The following is a 19,168-nucleotide window of genomic DNA, read 5'->3' on the forward strand; positions in this document are numbered from 1 at the left end:
CCAAGCCGCAATGTCGCGTCTCCAGTATTTTGATTATTTTACTTTACTATATTTTCGTTACGGGTGGTGTTGTAATAACAGATCAAGCTGCTGTTGTCATTGTCAAGCCGTAGATAGATTCCCGGCATGAAATAATTGTCATCCTACAACTCTGTTGTTTGTTCATAACACCGTTTGCTCAAATAACAGGTGAAGAGTTTCCAGTCTGCCGCTATTGACTGTTACCAGCACAGGCTTACCGTTGCCGGCAACGAAACGAATGAATTCATTGTTCGTTGTCATCCTGTTATAACAGGGAGTTTCTGATAACTCGTTGCGGGGATAACTGTTGCCGCGCGGGCAACACTGTTATTTATCCTGTTATGTTAAATAACGCCCATCTCTAGAGCAGAGTGCTTTGGACTTAGGTTAATTGTTTGAACTTCAGTGATACTTCATAGACACAAAATAGACTGAAAAGTGAATAAACATTACTTTTTATCATTACTGACTCAGTGCTCAGTGATAACTATAACACTGTTGGTAGGTAGTTTGGGTGTTCGAAATCGAAACATGTAACGTTTGTATTTGTATTTAGTATTATTGATTTGTTCATTTCACGATTTGTGATTTGTTTTTGATTTTTGACGAAATGATTTTAGATTTCTAGGTAACGAATTTATGAATAAATTGAGGTTAGCTTGTTAAACTGGGGATTCAAATTAAAATATTGGTTACTGTTAGAAAATGTAATTACATAGTATTATTGAACGTTTTAATCGATTATTTTGCTGTAATGCTATCATAGACTAGTTCATCCAAAAATCATCTTCATAACCTTGATAACTTGTTAGTTTATTAATGAAGATAGATTGGTTGAGGTTAAGTGTGTATTTTAGTAGAGAATGAAATTTGAAACATTGTTTGAAATAAACACTCTTTTATATTGTTATATAAAAATTCAAATTACATTTTTTCATTTAAAATTATTCAATAAGACCAGAAAAAGTGTGATGCACAAAGTTTTAGAAATGACATGAAAGAAGTGTTTGCTAGGCTACAAAATCCCTGTTCACTATTTAAAAGGTGACTAATAGACTTCCTAATGCGTGTACAATTGTGTATAGAGCCCAAGTGAAGGTGTAAAGGATGCAACAGTATTGATTTGTTCAAAATCTATTTTCACATTTAAATTTAGTGAGGGTTTCTAGACCACCTGCTTTAGCCACAATGCATTAGGTTTATTGCATTTTTGGCTGTATCAGGTACATTTTCACATGTGGCAAGTCTGTGACGGCGTCAGATTTCAGGTGCTGCACTAAGAGGAAGGAGAACTCAACATTCACATTGAATCGTCCCCTTTTCACCATAACTATGTCATGTGTTAAAAACTTTATTAACATCGTAGTGCACTCAATTGTGCAGCTGATAGATGAAGAGAATATTTCTTCGTGTAGATTACTCTATATTTTGGAGTCTAGGTGTCTCTGATGTCAAACGATGCAAAGAGTTCGTTTTGATCTTCTTTGTCACCGACTTTTTTAATTCCCTCAGAAGAACATCCGATTTCCAGGAGTCAAGTCTTTGACAGTGTAAAATATCAGGCGTTGCACTAAGAGGAAGGTGAACTGGGGCTAAACTCAACATTCACATAGCACAGTGCTTTGTTAATACTATTACAGGGTGTGTATTACTGTATTACATTAGTTACATTTGGTTAATTTTAATCCAGTTAATGTTTTAAGTAAGTTCTTATTTTAATTTAATTTATATTTTACATTTACAGGTTGTCTGATTCATCATTCAGTGATGTTTAAGTCGGTGCTGCAAATGTCTAAAAATATAACTGGTCTGAGTAAGTACATTTCATGATGTAGCCTATCTGTTTACAAGTTAAAAAGATGACATGTTAGATTTCAAACCTCTTAAACGTTTTTATTAATAATTTACAATTTTAAATTCAATTTTGGTGTACATGTGTACCAAATTGTTATTAAGTATTTATTTTTAATAATTTATTTTTAATCAGATTTTGTAGTATGTTAATTATTGTCATCCATGAATGAAAGAAAATTTGTTGTAATAATTTTGACTTTATCGAATAAGTAGCAAATGAAATCTTAAAATTTTAGTAATTTTTTTTGGTAAATAAAGTAATTAATCTGAAGTAAATGTTTACAATTAATTACTTGTAAAGTATATGAAAAGTAATTAAGCACACACAATTATTATTTATTTTTAATAGGTACTAAAGATAAATATAAAGAATAGAAGCAATAGTAAAGAATTATAATGTAATACAGTACTAATAAATAATTAATTTAGTAAGTAAATGGTCACTAATTTATTTAAAGTGATAAATCTGTGTTTTATTCTGTTGAATGTAGTTGATCTGTATCACTTTGGTTAGTACTAATACATTCAATCCTTTTCTGGAGGAGTTTAAAATTTAGTTTGTGTCTTTTCATACTGGTAACAAATTTAAAATTATTATTAAGTTGCACATTGTTAAATTCTGTAAATTGAATAACAGATAAATAATAATAGGACTATATTATTTCATAGAATATTATTAATTCCATTAAAAAAGTTACATGAATTTCTTCATTTATGGTTTACAGGGATGGTAAAAGATCATGTTGTTCACTGACAGCAGTGATATCTTCTTTTATCTTATGGTTATAATGTAAAATTAACAGTCTCTTCAGTGATGTTTTGCTTAAATTTAACTATGAACTAACAGATCCTTCTGATCCTTTTCTTTTTCATAGATATGTGTCCTTATCTTTCCCACTAGTCATTACCTGCTCTTCAGTTGTGGAGATGCTTCATCTTTTCAGTCGTTACTCTAGTACTATCTGGAAATTTCTGTTCTAAAAGTTTATCGGAATATCATTTTGATCACATTCAAGAAAAACTTAGGTTTCCGATTACGATTATGTTTTGGCTTCCTGGCTTTGAATGAACGAGATTTGACAAATTGAACAGCTAGTGGAGAGTAAGACAAGCTGCTTGAACTCAGTAATCAAAGTCTTCGGATCAGTATTTTCCATAGTGAACGTTACTGAATTTGATAGTAAATTTTATGAACTTATTTCTACTCACGTGACATTTTAATCAGCAAAAACATCAGTACTTGGCACACAGAGGCGGAGTTGTAAGCAGCAGAAACAGTATGCAATGCACACAGTTAACATGCAGATCTTTAATCCACTAATTTATATTCTAAAACATTTTTATACATAGGTTGTGTACTTCTTAGATAACTAATAAATATAAAATTAGAATATTTTATCACATTTATATCAAATTTGGAAGTGAAACACACAGGATTGACCGCCATTTACAAACAAAACTGATGTAATCGAACGTTTGAGCTCATTCTACCATATTTTTTTGTATTACTGTTAAAAACAACTGAACACCAAACATAGCGGTGAGCATACAAACGCATTCTAATGAAATGTCGAGAAATAACAGTGGTTATTGCTAAACGCAAAACAGAGAACACAACATGTGTGCCTTTCTGCCTTCATACCACTGAGTGGTAGAACGCACACATTGTGATTTGTCCACTTTGGGTTTTTGATTGGTATTTTTGATTTGAAGTTTTTCTAAAAATTGTAATTTAAAGTAGGCTATTTAAATATTATTTCAGTAAATGATTATTACTGTTGTAAATTGACTAGTTGAGTGTAAATAAGTGATTATAGTGGGTTCGTTGTTAAAAAATGAAATGAGTTTATATATGATTGTTGAGTTTGCTTCAGTTCACCTTTCTCAAGTGCAGCGTCTGAAATCTGATGCTGTCACAGATTTAACTCTTGGAACCTGGAATCATGTTCGTCTGAAGAGATAAAAAAATGACAATGGTGAAGAAGCTGAAAATGAAGCCTTTGCATAGTTTCAACATCAGAGACACCTAAATTACTAAATAGAATGTAATCTAGGTGAAGAGATATCATTGTCTCAACAGGTGCACATTCTATGTGTCAAAACTATGTAATACGTTTGTTTTGGTGGGGAACATAGGAGAAAGGTTGAATCAATGTGAACCTTTGTCTTAATGCAGCGTCTGAAATATGACACTGTCACAGACTTGACTCTTAGAATATGGAATCATGCTCGTCTCAAGAGATTAAACAAAATTGTTCACTTTATGAGACAATGAGAATACATCTTCACCTATATTACAGTATATGTTGTATAGTCTGGGGGCCTCTGATGCCAAAACGATTTAAAAAATTCATTTAGACGTTTTTCATTGCCGACTTTTTTGGATCTCTTCAGACGAACATGATTCCAGATTCTAGGAGTCAAGTCTGTGTGAGAGCGCCAGATTTCAGATGCTGTACAAAGAGGAAGGTGTACTAGAGCAAAATACACCTTCAAAGTTAGATCTTACCCTCACATACAGCTCGGTGACAGGGGTACAATGGCTTTACCTGTGCTGAAATAAAATAACGAACAAAAGAACAGAAACCCTGCAAAGATCCATCAATCACACAGACTGTTTGTGGTGTTTTCTAGGAGGTATGGGCCTAGTAGAACTGTCCAGATGCGCCATGTCCACTGAGACAAGCCCTGCTGCCGGGGTCAACAGTTTCAAGACACTAGCAGTTACAGTTCCTAAGCCTTTTGTGTACCACGTGGAGCTCAACCGGCCAGACCGCCTCAACGCAATGAACAACACCATGTGGCTGTAAGTACACATGTTGAGTTCAAAATAGACAATAAACAATAGTCTTTGTTCATAATCTTTGAAATTAGAATAGAATAATTAAATTGAAATCCAAATAACAAGAAAAGAAACAAAAATATAGACAGTTCAGTGTGGTTGAAGATATGTAGATTCGTAATTTTTCCTCCAGTTAAAAAATTCCTCTATGAAGTAGAAAAGTTGGGGAAAAAGCTGGGAAATCAGTACAGCTTTTTCAAGTACACTTGGTTGTATGACTTGACGCATTGACTTTCATCTTTGGAGTTATCTGAAGTGACTGGTGTATGCCAATAAACCCCCGAAGTGACTTAAAGGAGAAAATTCAACAGGTTGTCAGGGAAATAGAAGTGAAAACTTGTGCAATCATTGTGAATTTCATGGAGGGAGTTGATGGGTGGGAGCGCAGCACAGGATGCCACATGCAAGACATCATTTTTCATATATGAAACATGTCAATGTATTTATTTTTAGTTTTTTATTAAAATAAATCTCTTGATTTGATGTATTGGCGCTCTTTTTGTATCACCCTTTAACAAGTGTTATAAGAATATCACAAACACAAAGTGTACAAAAACATATTTATACGTGTATTTGAAGTATATATCAATAATGAAGAATAGTTCAGTTATAACAAAGCATTGTAACTGTTCCAGAGAGATTGGTGAGTGTTTCTCTCAGCTGAATCATGATGAGGATTGTCGTGTCGTTGTGCTCTCCGGGGCTGGAAAACTGTTCTGTGCAGGTCAGTCTGGTTCTGTTATGTGCGTGACGTGATATTGAAAAATGTCCGTCAGTACCAGAACTATTATAAATATATAGTTTGACATAAGCTTTGAAGTTATATTGTTTTTAATTATCTCCTTATCCAATTCTTATATTTTGCTCAAAGTAGGTCGAAGACATTTTTGGAACTGAGAAAAATTACTCTGTTATACAGTGTTGAAGGTCTGCAACATCTTCAAAACTGAATAATTTCAGTTGATGTCTATTGAGAAAGAGACTTTTGGATCTTTGGCTTTAAGGACAGAGAAGAAATAAGTACTTTTTTGTTGTTCGATTGTAGCAAAGCTTTTGACATTTTACCTCACTCAGAACTTATTGGAAAGCTAAACCATTATGGGCTTGAAGATGTTGAATTATCTCTCGTTAGTTCTTATTTGTCTGATGGTACCAATTTGTCAAAATAAGCAACCAGAAGTCTGATCTTTAAAGGGTGACATAGGGGGTTCCCCAGGGCTCTGTTCTGGGACCATCCTTGTTTGTTGTTTTCATTAATTGACTTTAGATGAATATAGAATTTTCTGCTTTGTATCCTTGGTGGAAGTAAATAGGTTTTAATGGAAAAGACATTTTTTATACTTCCAGAATTCTACAGTGAATACAAAACAGTTACTTGCAAATACAAAAAATGCATAGATATTAATGCTCTAAATCCTGTTGGTAGGCTAAGTCTTGCATTGATTGTTGCAGGAATAGATCTGCAGGACATGACTCAAATGGGAGCCAAACTGGCAGATCAGGAAGATGTAGCTCGCAGGTGTAAGATATTGGGAGCTACCATCAAGAGCTACCAGAACTCTCTCACTGCCCTGGAGAAGGTATCCTGCTATTTATAGTGACTTACTGAAGAAATGTTTGCTACACTGAAAGTGTTAACGATCACAGATGTTGGGTAACTGGAAGATACGTTTATTGTATCACTAAGGAATCACAGTAGAAGTGAATTTGCTTCAACATCATGAGTTAATGTAGCATCCTTTGTACTTCCGGAATTGGATTATGTTCAGTTCACCCATATTTGAGTCAAAAAGAATACTCAAAAAAGGTGTACAACTATAAGTGGAAGATTGTTGCTTAGATGTGGTAATTAGAGTTTAGATTTACTGATTTTATGTATGAGAATTACATAAATACTTAGAGATTTATCACTCTAGTGTGCACCAATGCTCTTTCTTTTATTTTTTCCTTTTTACATATTATGTTTGTTTTTATTTATATGCCTCACAACGTAAATTTTTGTTATTTCTGTTCTGTTCAAGGGGATGACGAAATAGAAGTTTTGAGGAAGCTATTATATTCCTCATTCTTGAAGCTGTGGCAAAGTATGGATTTTGTTGAAGCTGGTGTATTCCTAATTCCATGTTGAGAATAGCAAGCTGATAAGGGGATTTCCATGACATAACTATACAGGGTGTAAATTAAGTACAGGTACGCCTGGATATATTCCAAATGGATTGAGATATAAATGTACAACCTTCACTAGACTTTTTAAATTACTTTTTTTGGATTTTTTTGAAGGTAACAAAAATGTTACCCCTCTTTTCAAAGGGGGTAGAAGAGGATAACTTAAACTTTGAAAGTTCAAATTGCAACCCCTATCTTATGACATATCATTTGAAAGGTAAATTCAAAAGAAACACAGTAGGTAACATGAATTTTTAAAATTTCACCCCTCTACTCTCCTTTGCAAAAGGGTGGAGAATATTTTTATCCTTAAAAAATTTCATAAAAGTATTTTAATAGGTATGCTGAAGGGATTTTAGCTTTAGAGGAAGCATTACAAGAAGTAAGACAAACAGAAGCTGGAATTACAATAGGGACCAAAATAAATGTTCTTGCATTTGCGGATGATGTTGCAATAATAGCGAAGAGTAAAGAAGAGCTGGAAGTGCTGGTCGCAAAACTCCTAAACCATACACAAAAAGTTGGTGTAAGCATAAATGAAGAGAAAACAAAAATAATGGAGTGTGGGAGAACAACCCAAATAAACAATGAGAATAATATAGAAATAGAAGGGCACAAATTTGAAAAAGTAAACAACTTCACTTATTTGGGAGTAATGCTGACGAATAATAATAATGAAGAAGACATGGAAATACAACAAAGGATATATGCAGCACACAGAAGTTTATCAGCATGCCACAAGCTATTAAGCTCTCGACTACTATCACACAAGACCAAACTCCGTATATATAAAACCATTATAAGACCAGTTCTGTTATATGGCTCAGAAAACTGGGTGTTAAGTAAAAAAAACTGAAAAACGTTTGATAGTATTTGAGAACAAATTATTGAGAAAAATCTATGGGCCAACCCTTGAAGATGGAGAGTGGAGGATAAAGCATAATGTGGAGTTGAGGCAACTATATATGGACCCAGACATAGTGGCCGAGGTGAGAAGTAGGAGAATGAGATGGGCTGGCCATTTACTAAGGAAGGAGGACAACTCCTTAGTCAAGAACGTCCTTGTAAACAATCCGGAGGGCAGAAGACCACCTGGAAGGCCCAAGTTGAGATGGCGAGACCAGATCAGAAGAGACGTAAGAAAACTGGGAAGAAGGGAAGAAGAGGCAATGGATAGAGAGATCTGGAGGCAGTGTGTTGGCGAGGCAAAGTACCACCTTGGGTACCAGGAGCCACGGCAGTAAGTAGTAAGTAAGTATGCTGAAGGGATCCGTTTGGAATATATCCAGCAGATGTATCAGGTCTTAATTAGCACCCTGTATAATACCAGGTATTCACACAAAAAGATGACCTCGTAGCTGCATACTAACCCCTTATCAGCTGTGATAAACCTCACAGCTGACACTTAACTGATATTGGAAGGCTGGAAGTAAATAAATGAATAGCAGTAGCAGTATTTTAAAATTTGCTGTACATAACCTTATCTCTGTTTCCACCTGTGCAGTGCAACAAACCTGTGATTGGAGCCGTCCACGGGGCTTGTATTGGTGGGGGTATTAACCTCATTGCTGCCACTGACATCCGCTACTGTACCTCTGACGCTTGGTTCCAGGTCAAGGAGGTAGAACTAGGTCAGTAGTATGGTTGTTCTATAATAGTGCTCTTGAATGATTTTCATCTACAGAAATGAATGCCATAGTTGATTTTGTAATTGAGCGTTTGCCACTTTTCATCCGCTAACTTGTCAAAAGACAGAGAGTAAGGCCCCATTTTTTTCCTTTAAAAGTTCTTGACCCTTTTCTTTTTTGAGAACGATCATTCAGCAGTGCATGTCAGTAATACTGAATAATTTAAATAATAATTGTTTACTAACAAGAATTGAAATTTTGGGGGGGGTCCGGACCCCTTTGACTTCTTTCTGGGCTACACCCTTGGGTGAGATGGGTAACTATTAGTTACAAAAAGTGAGCAAACTGGCAATTCAATATTGGGATTAGTAAAATTACTTTTTTAAAGTTGCATTTTTTAATGAGGGGAGAGGTTAGGACACATTTATTAAGTTATTCTTAAAAGGACCTCCTTTACTTGTATTTAAGCCTCTAATCTGAGGTTTCTAAAAAAACCATTTTTTGGGTTCCTGTTCTTAAAGTTCTTTGCTCAAGAATACGTTCTTAGGAATTATTTTGTGGTTTTACAAACTACAGAAAAATTCACCCGTATGTGCTTTGCTTCACAGAGTTTACATTCATAAGTCTCGTTTGAATCCACCATCGTCGGATGTTTCCGAAGAGGACCTTGTTAGCATCATCCTAGTCATATATTCACCTTGCTTTGATTTAGGAGTGAAGTCCAACCATTAGCACACTAAGAAATACACATTTTCGATTGCCTGGAGACCTAAGGCCTTTCTTTATATCTCAGATCTGATCTTGTTTCCCAGACATTTACAAGAGTTTTACTGGAGGAAAAGACTACTCCACAGTCCAGCTCTGGCTTTACCAAAAGGCTTCTGAATCTACTTTGGCTGTTTTATTCCCATAAATGCCTTTATGGCACCAACCACGGAAATCTTTGTTCCTTATTAGTTCCATTCCTGCGTTCCCGTACTATCTTTGAGTCAAAAAGCAACTGTCAAAAGTTGCGTTACAAAGTTCTTGTTAAGCTTTTGGCTTACAAACCATAAACAGAATCTGTAGTATGTTGTCAGTACTCGTATTCTACAAAGGTTTGTGCAACATCGCTGTGACCACTGTTGTGCTGTGGTAGGTATGACGGCAGACGTGGGAGTGCTGCAGAGATTACCTCGGCTGCTGGGCAGTGCAAGTCTAGTGAACGAGCTCTGTCTCACAGCCAGGAAGTTCCCTGCGGCCGAGGCTGGTGCGACCGGGTTTGTCAGCAAGGTGTTTGAAGATAAGAGCAAGTGAGTAATAATATTTATTAACCCGTTGCGCTCGAAGGTCCAGCAGCACTGGCCACACCAAGGTTGCAGACAGCTCGTGTTAGTTTTGCCGTAGTTAGTCCTCGTAACTCGTATGGCCAGTGCAGATGGCCGTGCTACTTTCATTGACAGTTCGGCAGCCATATTTGTTGTTTGCCTCCCCAGATCGGGATTACTTTTTATTATCCTCCGCGTTATTTACATACTAGTTTAAAATATTCAAAGAAGAAATGAAAAATAGTTTAAAATTTGTTTTTAATGAATCTTTCTAATACAAAGATAAACATACATTTGGGAAATTTAACTCTAATACATATATTGTTCAGAAAGATATTGAAATAAAATGTTATCAAGTACTGTTGGCGAGAGAAAAGAAGAGACCTGGCCCGTGCCGGCGCACAGCTGTGTACTAGTGTGTTGCCGCCCGGTAATTTCAGGCGCTTCGCCCCACAGCCAACCCTGCGAATTGTTTATCCTAGCAATGGAACAGTGAAACAATAATGGAATTACGAAACAGGGCGCGACAACATACTAGTAGTAGCGCCTGCAAATTTCAGATAGGCCAGAATCCAGGTCTCTTCTTTTCTCTCGCCATCAGTAGGCATTTACAGTTATGTTATACTGTAACTTGAACTATTTTACATTTTTCTCAGTCATTACAGTTTTTATGGAATAAAACTTTTAAAAATACACACTTACTGTATGTGTAGTCAAGAATAGTTAGCAAATGTCTTCTTGTAAAATTTTCTATATTTCTATCACTTCAGTGTATAGGCCCACTTCGCATCATTCGTCTAATTTGCACAGTCAGTGTTTAGAAAAGAATTATAGGCTAATTTAAAATATACTGCTTTACCTAAAATTAATTTAAAAAAGGTTTTAGCACTCATTATTCATTATAAAACAAAGAGGATATTAGAAAATAACTCATGTTTAGTGGCCAGTGGTGCTGACCTTACAAGGACAAATGTATTAAATATCTTGGCCTTCGAGTGCACAGGGTTAAGTTAAACCAGCTTATCTCATACATTACGGCAAAAATGTTTCACATTTCCGATATTTGAAGGTGGCGGCCATACTTGTAAGCTCCAAGGATTGTTCATTGTAAATTATAAAAATGCTGACAATGATTTTTCTTAATGAAATTGATTTAGACATCAACATAATTCAATGTCCATTCAGCATTCACTACACACTGAGGATGGGATTTGAATCTTAATATGCTGCAGACTCAATTCAGATTTCCAAGTTGAGTTAAACAAAAGATCTAAATCAGTTATTACATATAATTGTTTATTACCTTAAAAAAGGGAAGATATTTTTACAGGGCTATTAAAGAGCCTGGAAACCCCCTGTTAATATTGTAATGGCTCACAAAAGAACAACTAAACTCTACACCTTTATCTCATGTTATGATGAACTTTTTGGGCATAATTACTACTACAAACGAGTCCCTAACAATAGGAGAGAGAGTATGTCAGGAAAAACGATGGAACCATAATATATACCTCGCCCAATACATTTGATGTTGTACTCTGCAGGATGATGACAGAGGCCCTAGCAATAGCTGGGAGTATAGCAGAGAAGAGTCCAGTGGCAGTACAAGGAACCAAACGTAACCTGGTCTACTCCAGGGACCATACAGTGCAAGAGGGCTTGGACCATGTGGTATGCCATTATTCTTATTCTTCTAGTTCTTCTCATAAGGAATCATTTTAGAGAAATTTATACGTTCTAAACCAGCAATAGTTTGTGTTCCAAAAAAAGACCTTTTCCTGCAATGAAATGTTAACTATCACGTCTATTGAGCCTTTTTAAGTTTAATTTTGATTATCCTTATGGAATTTTAGTATATCGTGAGTATCTCATCCTAAAAATATGGAAGAGAGTCGGTCAGTATAATATTGAAAGTTCTGATGAAAGGTGCAATGGTCACAGACACGTTTTGCACCTGCTTGACTCAGATCCTAAGTGCAATGCCTTGGCCGGTGAAACCATCTTGTCTCTCAGTAATACTTCACTGTATAATTTATTGAAAAAACAAACAGTTTTATTTGTTTGTGGGGTAAATACCCTTCGGTAAAATGAAATGAAAGGAAACTATTTAAACAATAACGCAACTGTCGGGAAAGTTGACACTAGAAATGAATTAATACTTTTATAGTTGCATATTTTTAAAATTTTAAATCCGATCTATAGTTAAATTTTTTTAAAGAACTATATGGAAGATAATTTTGTTTTTATTACAGGATTTATTATTACTATCTGTTATTGTAAAATACAAAACTGTAATATCAATTATTTGTGCACTGATTACGAGGTCATCCAGGGAAAGTAAGGTCCAGTTTCATATAAAAAAATAAATAACAACAGATATTTTTTCAAAAAAGATTGTTTTACTTGACTTAAAACATTGTCATAACGTTCTATGAGCTTTTGAATGGCAATGTCATAGAAGTCTATCGCCTGTGAGGACAACCAATCTTTAACTGCTTCTTTCACCTCTTCATCATTGTTGAAGTGCTTACCGCCAAGAAACTCCTTTAGGTATTGAAAATAGCTCGGGTACCATGTCCTGTGCTGTACGGCGATTAGTTAATCCGTTCCCAAAAAAATGATCTGATGAGATTTTGGGTTTGGATGGCAGAGTGGGATCTGGCATTGTCATTCAACAAGGCAACTCCATATGTCAATAGCCTATGTCACTTATTTTGTACTGCATGTCAGTTTAGTCAGAGTATTGCAATAAGCAGCTGCAATTATTGTTCTTCCTCATTCCATAAACTCAACTAACAATATTCCATGTCTATTCCCCATAACCCTCTCGCCATAACCTTGCGTGTTGAAATTGTTCGTTTGGCCTTGACTTTAACCAGTGACGTCTTGTGACGCCAATCCGTTGACTGGTATTTCATTTCTGGGGTTACGTGAGAAACCCATGTCTCGTCACCTGTGACAATATACTCTAAAAGTGTATTGCCTTTCTCATGATATCGGACCAAAAACTCAAGAGCACAACCCATTCTTCTCATTTGTGTTCCTCAGTAAGCAGCCTGGGACTGATAAAATTTTAAATGGTCAGAGACAATTTTGTGCAATGTCGTTTTACTTACGGACGGAAAGTCCATTGCTAATGATGAAATGGTAAATCATCAGTCTTCACAAATCATTTCATCAATCACATTGACCAAATCTTCCGTGATCACTGATGGCCGGCCAGATCGCGGTTCATCAGGGACATTTTCCGGTTCATCTTTGAAAGCTCTCATCCACTTCCGCACTTTGCTGTCACTCATCGCATAAGGGCTTACACTTCACTTATCTGTGAATAATAATCCAAGACAAGAATATTAAACCATCTAGAACAGGACCTACATTAAAAATATTTCAAAATTTAAACCAGCATAATTTTTTAAACAGTGAACCCTTTGAGGTTGGATTTGCGGCATTGTACTCTACTAATAGACCTTTAATTTGATGTTACTCGACCTATGCTCTCATTTAAGATTTCCTTCTTACTCCTTGCAGGCCATCTTCCTGACATGACAAAAAAAAAATGAAAGTTACTTCAAAAATTAGATTTATAGGTGCAGTAATGATGTACCAAGTGTTATTGCTTTACATGTAATTGTTCAGTAATTATCAAGCCCGTGCAAGAATATTTTACACCTTATATATATATACTTGCTTGTTGCACTGTTTATCAATTGTATTATTTTATGCTGTATTGTTATTTATTTTCCGTTGCATGAATTTGTGTTAAATAAAATATAAAAATTTTGTAAAACCATTGGAATCAGTAAAGTAACAAATTCTTAGATTATTTTTTTGTACAAAAATGAGAATTGGTATAATCCATCACTGATCAGGTTATGTGAGTCATAGTGCATGCACACAATGAGTTGTTGGTACCAAAGTTGTGTCAAATTTACAGTTTTTACTGCAAAAAAGTTTTATTCCACAAAATAAACTATACTAACATATATTTTTTGGTTCAGTACTACTGTTTATTTGGAAGAGTAATTTAATTTAGAATTTATTAATCGTTTTAGGGATTTTCTTTGGGTATATTGGTTAGGTACTAAAAAAATATCTTGTAAACATAGCATTATAAATAAATATGAAAAATAGTACTTAATCTATTATTTTTTTCACCAAGCAATCTACAATCTACATCTAGAATAGATGTGTAAATAAACATGACTCATTTTTCAGTTTATAATTTTTTTACAAATTTTTATAAATAACTAAGCAAAACAGCCAAAATAGTTTGCTAGTTAAGGAAATTTCAACTGCCAGATCTAGGGTTAACACCTTTAAACAAAATATGGATTTGTTTCTGAAATTTTTACCTGTTTCTTACATTGCAGGAATTGTTTTGTTTAAAATTCTACCAGCACCGTATATACAAATATTCACAAATGTTGTAATTGTTGTAATAGGCCGACTGGAACCAAATAATGCTGCAGAGTGAAGACTTCATCAATGCCAGCGTTGCTTTGGCCACCAAGAGTCCACCTCCAATATTCTCTAAGCTGTGAGCAAAGCAACTTTCTCGATCCGTACAAGTCTCTTTCCAACCTGTGAAATGAAACTCCTAATGTATTCAAACTGAATACACTTACATAAATCTAAGACTGACATCTGGAAAGTAATGGGATATTTTGGGATAATGTTTTGATAAATGATTTGTGATTCCTGTATAACGCAGAGAAACTAAGTAATTATTTATGATAATAATCCTCAACATGATATTGATCGCATACATGCCAGAGAGGCTATTGTGTTTGCCAAGTCTATGGCAAAAGGCAGACTTTTGAAAAATCATCCTGACAATTTAAGTCACTTTTCATTAGATTTTTATAACTTTCCGAAATTTTAGATGGGTAAAAAATTTAAATTTTCATAGATAATGTTAATGTTGTTTATTATACAATTAATTAGTAATACGTTCTGTAATAAACAAAAGAGCAGTAATCCAGTTTAATTAAGAATCTATATATATAAAAATGAATGTTTGTCCTTTATGGAATCGTGAACTATTGGACCGATCATGATGAAAATTTGTACGTATATGTATTTTTCCACGGAGAAGGTTTATAAGCTATGCCCATCCCTTTCCCGATTCAGGATTCCGCCCCACTGGTTACAGAAATACCCATAAGAAATGCATTGCAGCAAACATATGTTAACGTCTTTTCAAATTTTTAATCAGCTGTTCTTTGTAAACATATATTACACTTATAGTTTTAAAGCATAGAGTAAGCTTAAGAGAAACGACAAATTTTGTTTAAACTGTTTTTGCAATCATTGTGTTAAACATAGACTTTACTATCCAGATAATACAATTCAAATTTGACGTAAAAATTCACCTTTAACTGCAATATTTATTTAATATAAACCATGCTCATGCTTGATCAGAAGAGTAATGCAGATATCATAATTACTATCTTACGTTGGCTACAAATATAAAGAATGTTATAAAATCAACCTTAGTTGTTTTTTTTGACAGAAGTATGGTTCTCAAAACTCCGTGTGTACATATTCTCTCGATCGAGACAACAAAGCAAGCTCAATCGTGGCATCGGAGATATAACTAATTTAATCTAAAATTTATTATAGTAAAAAAAAAAATTTACTAAGTAATATAAGGACTTCGGTTCTTAAGATTTGCGTGCGAAGCCGTGGGTAACAGCTAGATAGAGGCAGGAATATGGTACATACCTTCATAATACGCCCAAGAGGCTCACGATGGAACGACTATCAATTATCTCAGCAATGTTTAGAATGTGATAGAAAAAGAATAAGTGAATATAGTGTACTGTTTTCAACGGGAAATTGCGTGCGAAGCCGCGGGCAACTTTTGCAAAAAATTATTGAAATGCGCAGCAAAGCGCGCCGGGCCCGCTAGTTATAAATAAAAATTGCAATAATGTATGACAAAAGTGAGGTATTAATTAAAATGTACGCGTATTTACAATTGATTAGTATTTTTACCAAATTATAACTCAGCACCTGGATTTAGAATGGTATAGAAGTTAATTTGGAAGTAAGGCATTTAAAATTTATTTTGAATTAATTAGAATTATTAGGAGCATTAATTTGATGTTGGTTCTTTTCAGTGAGACTATTGTTGTGTAATAATGTTCCAAAAATCATCATTGTTTCATCCATCTTTCAGTGTACATTACTTATTGCTGAAAATAGTAAAGCTAAAAAATGTAATGGAAAAGTGATTTAGTGATTGTTATTATGTGTATGTTTATCACATCATATTATATTAGATGCAAAAAATCCCCAAAATAAAAATTACAACTGCCTCAGAAGTTTTAATTTTTGTCCATATAATGAAGTACACATGATGCATATTTTATATTATGAAAGAAATTATAATTATTATGATCAAGTAAATGTAAAAATCTATAAAAACTAAGTATTTGTTAACAAATAGATATTGTGCATGTTTTTGGCTTGAAAATAAAGTGGTTTGTTGTTTACGTTTATTTTGATTACTTTTATGTTTATTTTAATATTTTTTATTGTTACTGTTTTATTTGTAATGAAGTTGTATTACAGTCTTATCATATGGTATGAAAGTTATTGAAGTGTTTGTTATTGTATTTTTATATTTCTGTAATAAAGAATATTTATACTGCTATAGTTTTATTGCATTTATTGACCAATGTAGGAGTATTTTTGCTACTGGTGGACCTTCTATTATAAGACTCACAGGTCTCCGTTTAAAATTTGATTATTGATAATGGATTGATAATTGTTATTTTTGTAACAATTTATAATCAATAATTCAAAAATGTTAGGAATAACCAACATAAAAGTAGTTATTTAAAAGTTTACTTGGATTTCTTAGATGTTTAGAGCTCAATATGTATACATATAAAATTTAAAGCTGTAATATGAGATTTTGTCAGTGGTATTTATTTTGAAAACTGATGTTTATAAAATTCTTCGGTTAAAATGTGTCTTATAATAATCAATAAGACAGAGTGTTCTTTATAATAATCAATTTCTAAGTATTGTTTTCTTCCTAAAAGATATGATTTAAACCATGACAGTTCAATCGCATATATCCCCAAATTTAAAAGTACATAAATAGTTTTTTATGATGTCCTGCACAGTCTTGAGAATTAATAATGGATTCTATAAACTCAATTCCTGCAGTAATCTGTAGATTATTTTAATCTCTTAGATCTTATACCATGTTGTTGTGTATCTAATAATTGATTACTTTCAAGATGGTAAAAATACTGGTTTAAAACTACTTTTTCAAAAATTCTGTAGAATTTTGGAAGTAGTGACATAGGCCTATAACATGTAACATTCCCCAAATCTCCTTTCTTAAAACTAGGAAAAACTTTGCCTGTCTTAAAGTTATTGGAAAAATCCCAGATGTTGAATATTTATTACATATATCAAGGGACCAATGATTTACTTACAATAATAATTGAGATTTCATCATACCTGGCCGAGTATTTACTGTCAAAAGTTAAAATAATTGTTGTTAAATCATATTCAGTAACTGGTTTGAAGAGAAATTTTGTACTGATTATATCACAGTTAAATTTGGATGCTTTTGATAATTTAGATGTTTTTGTGTTGGTTTAAGGTTAATATAAATGCTGAGTTTGTGTCTGTTTTTTGTATTACCAAAATATCAACTGCAATTGAAAAAGTTATTAAATGTTGCACTTACTACTTTAGGGTCTGATATGTGTTCTCCACCATGAGATAGTGTAATATTTGTTTTAACTTTGACTGTTTTTCTGTCTCTGAATTTAGTACTCTCCACATTAATTTTACTTTGGAATCGTTTAAATTTTCACTGGAAAAACGTTTTTTACTGTCATCTATATGTCGTTTGAGTTCCTTTTTTTGTTCCAATAAAATATTTTCATTTTTTATCTTTTGACTTTCTAAATTCTGATTCGAACTCTACAATTTCTTAGTTTTTTCCTCATTTAAAAAACCATTTACACTCTTTGAAAGCTTTTTTTGTTCATTCTTTTTTAGAAACTTTACATCTAAGTAGTGTATAATACAATAAAAAGTTTAATATTTACTATTAACAACACTTTGGTAAACTGGAACCAGGATTCTGAAACCAATTTTTTTAAAAAACATACCTATATTACTTTTGGTGAATTTCAGTGTCCATTTTCTTGTTAAACTTTTATGCTTACAATCCGTATTTTTTATCTCCAAGAGTTGGCTGTCATGGTCATAAATATGAGTAATAAGGACTGCAACTGCTATATTCTTAGAATCCATGTTGATAATAAAGTTATCAGTTGTGGTTTCAGTCAGCTGAGTTGGAAATTCCACCATATATTTCATATTATACATAGTTAAAATATTTACAAATCTTTTAAAATTAGAGGGTATCGTAATCTGTTAACCTCTTGGAATGGGAAGAACTGGGGGAAGAAGGGTAGGGTAGAGCAGATAATTGTAACCACAGACAGCTAACTGTGGGGTGGCGGTGGTCTAATGGTGCAATTAATGTTGCATTCAGGCATTCAATATTGGACTAGCAGGGCCGTACTCAGCTTTGGCGGGCACTGTCATGTCCCGCCACTGCCCCCCCATCACTCCACCTAACCCTCCCCCCCCCGTTTCTCATCGACAACATAATATTATTGTTTTGTCAATGATAGTAAGATTCAGTTGTAAGTTACAGTTATTAGATTGAGCTATCTTGTCCTCGACACGCCTTTCAAATATAAGTGTGGCGGGGCCTCCGTTAAATTGTCAGAAAACCCGGTCTCAATACAGGCCTGTGGACAAGTATCCATTAATTGACAACATGGACTTGTAATTGGTTTCCACGAATGGATTAGGCAGACATCAGCTTATTGCAATCTCCTTCATATCATCACATCTTTGTTAAGTACGATCCTCTTGTCTTACAACATTTTGTTACCTTGAATTAAAAAAATTGTTATTTTAATGAAGACTTAAGTACAATTTAATGTTAAAATTTAACATTTTAAAATTATGGAAACATTAAAAAGTTTATTGCAGACGTAAAACATGTTAAATGTGGCTGTAAGAAGAAAGAAGCCTTCAAGGATCTTTGCCCTTTGATAAGAAAAGGTCGAAATAAAATAGAATATAGGTGCATATTGAGCATATCTAAAAAAAGTCATCTTCTTTGACTCAAATAAGGGCGTAAAAGTTTTTGAGGTGTAACATTGTTATGGGTAAAAAATGAAGATGCCGCCAGTGTAGGTGGTTGGTTATTAACCGTATAAGTTGTGTATATTCCATTTCTCTGTATTATGTTATAACATGAATTGTTTTTAGTTCCATTTGGAAATTTTAAAAGATTC

The 19,168-nt window shown here is 33.8% G+C and overlaps 1 protein-coding gene across 1 annotated transcript; it reads left to right on the forward strand.

Moving 5' to 3' along the window:
* Positions 1–390: 390 nt before the first annotated feature.
* LOC124364258 (delta(3,5)-Delta(2,4)-dienoyl-CoA isomerase, mitochondrial) lies at positions 391–14,810 on the forward strand. Its single transcript, XM_046819599.1, has 9 exons — positions 391–522; positions 1,766–1,834; positions 4,510–4,681; positions 5,353–5,441; positions 6,170–6,297; positions 8,388–8,514; positions 9,650–9,803; positions 11,363–11,489; positions 14,264–14,810. Exons 2-9 carry the CDS (start codon positions 1,789–1,791, stop codon positions 14,360–14,362), a joined length of 942 nt encoding a protein of 313 aa, XP_046675555.1. The 5' UTR covers positions 391–522; positions 1,766–1,788; the 3' UTR covers positions 14,363–14,810.
* Positions 14,811–19,168: the final 4,358 nt, after the last annotated feature.

Source organism: Homalodisca vitripennis, chromosome 6 (assembly GCF_021130785.1).
Source record: "Homalodisca vitripennis isolate AUS2020 chromosome 6, UT_GWSS_2.1, whole genome shotgun sequence".
In the NCBI taxonomy this organism is placed as follows: Eukaryota; Metazoa; Arthropoda; class Insecta; order Hemiptera; family Cicadellidae; genus Homalodisca; species Homalodisca vitripennis.

Coding starts and splice junctions, on each gene's coding strand:
- LOC124364258 (XM_046819599.1), top strand. CDS start 1,789: ATGTTTAAGTCGGTGCTGCAAATGTCTAAAAATATAACTGGTCTGA. Junction 4,682..5,352: donor ATGAACAACACCATGTGGCT/GTAAGTACACAT, acceptor TAACTGTTCCAG/AGAGATTGGTGAGTGTTTCT. Junction 5,442..6,169: donor TGGAAAACTGTTCTGTGCAG/GTCAGTCTGGTT, acceptor TGATTGTTGCAG/GAATAGATCTGCAGGACATG.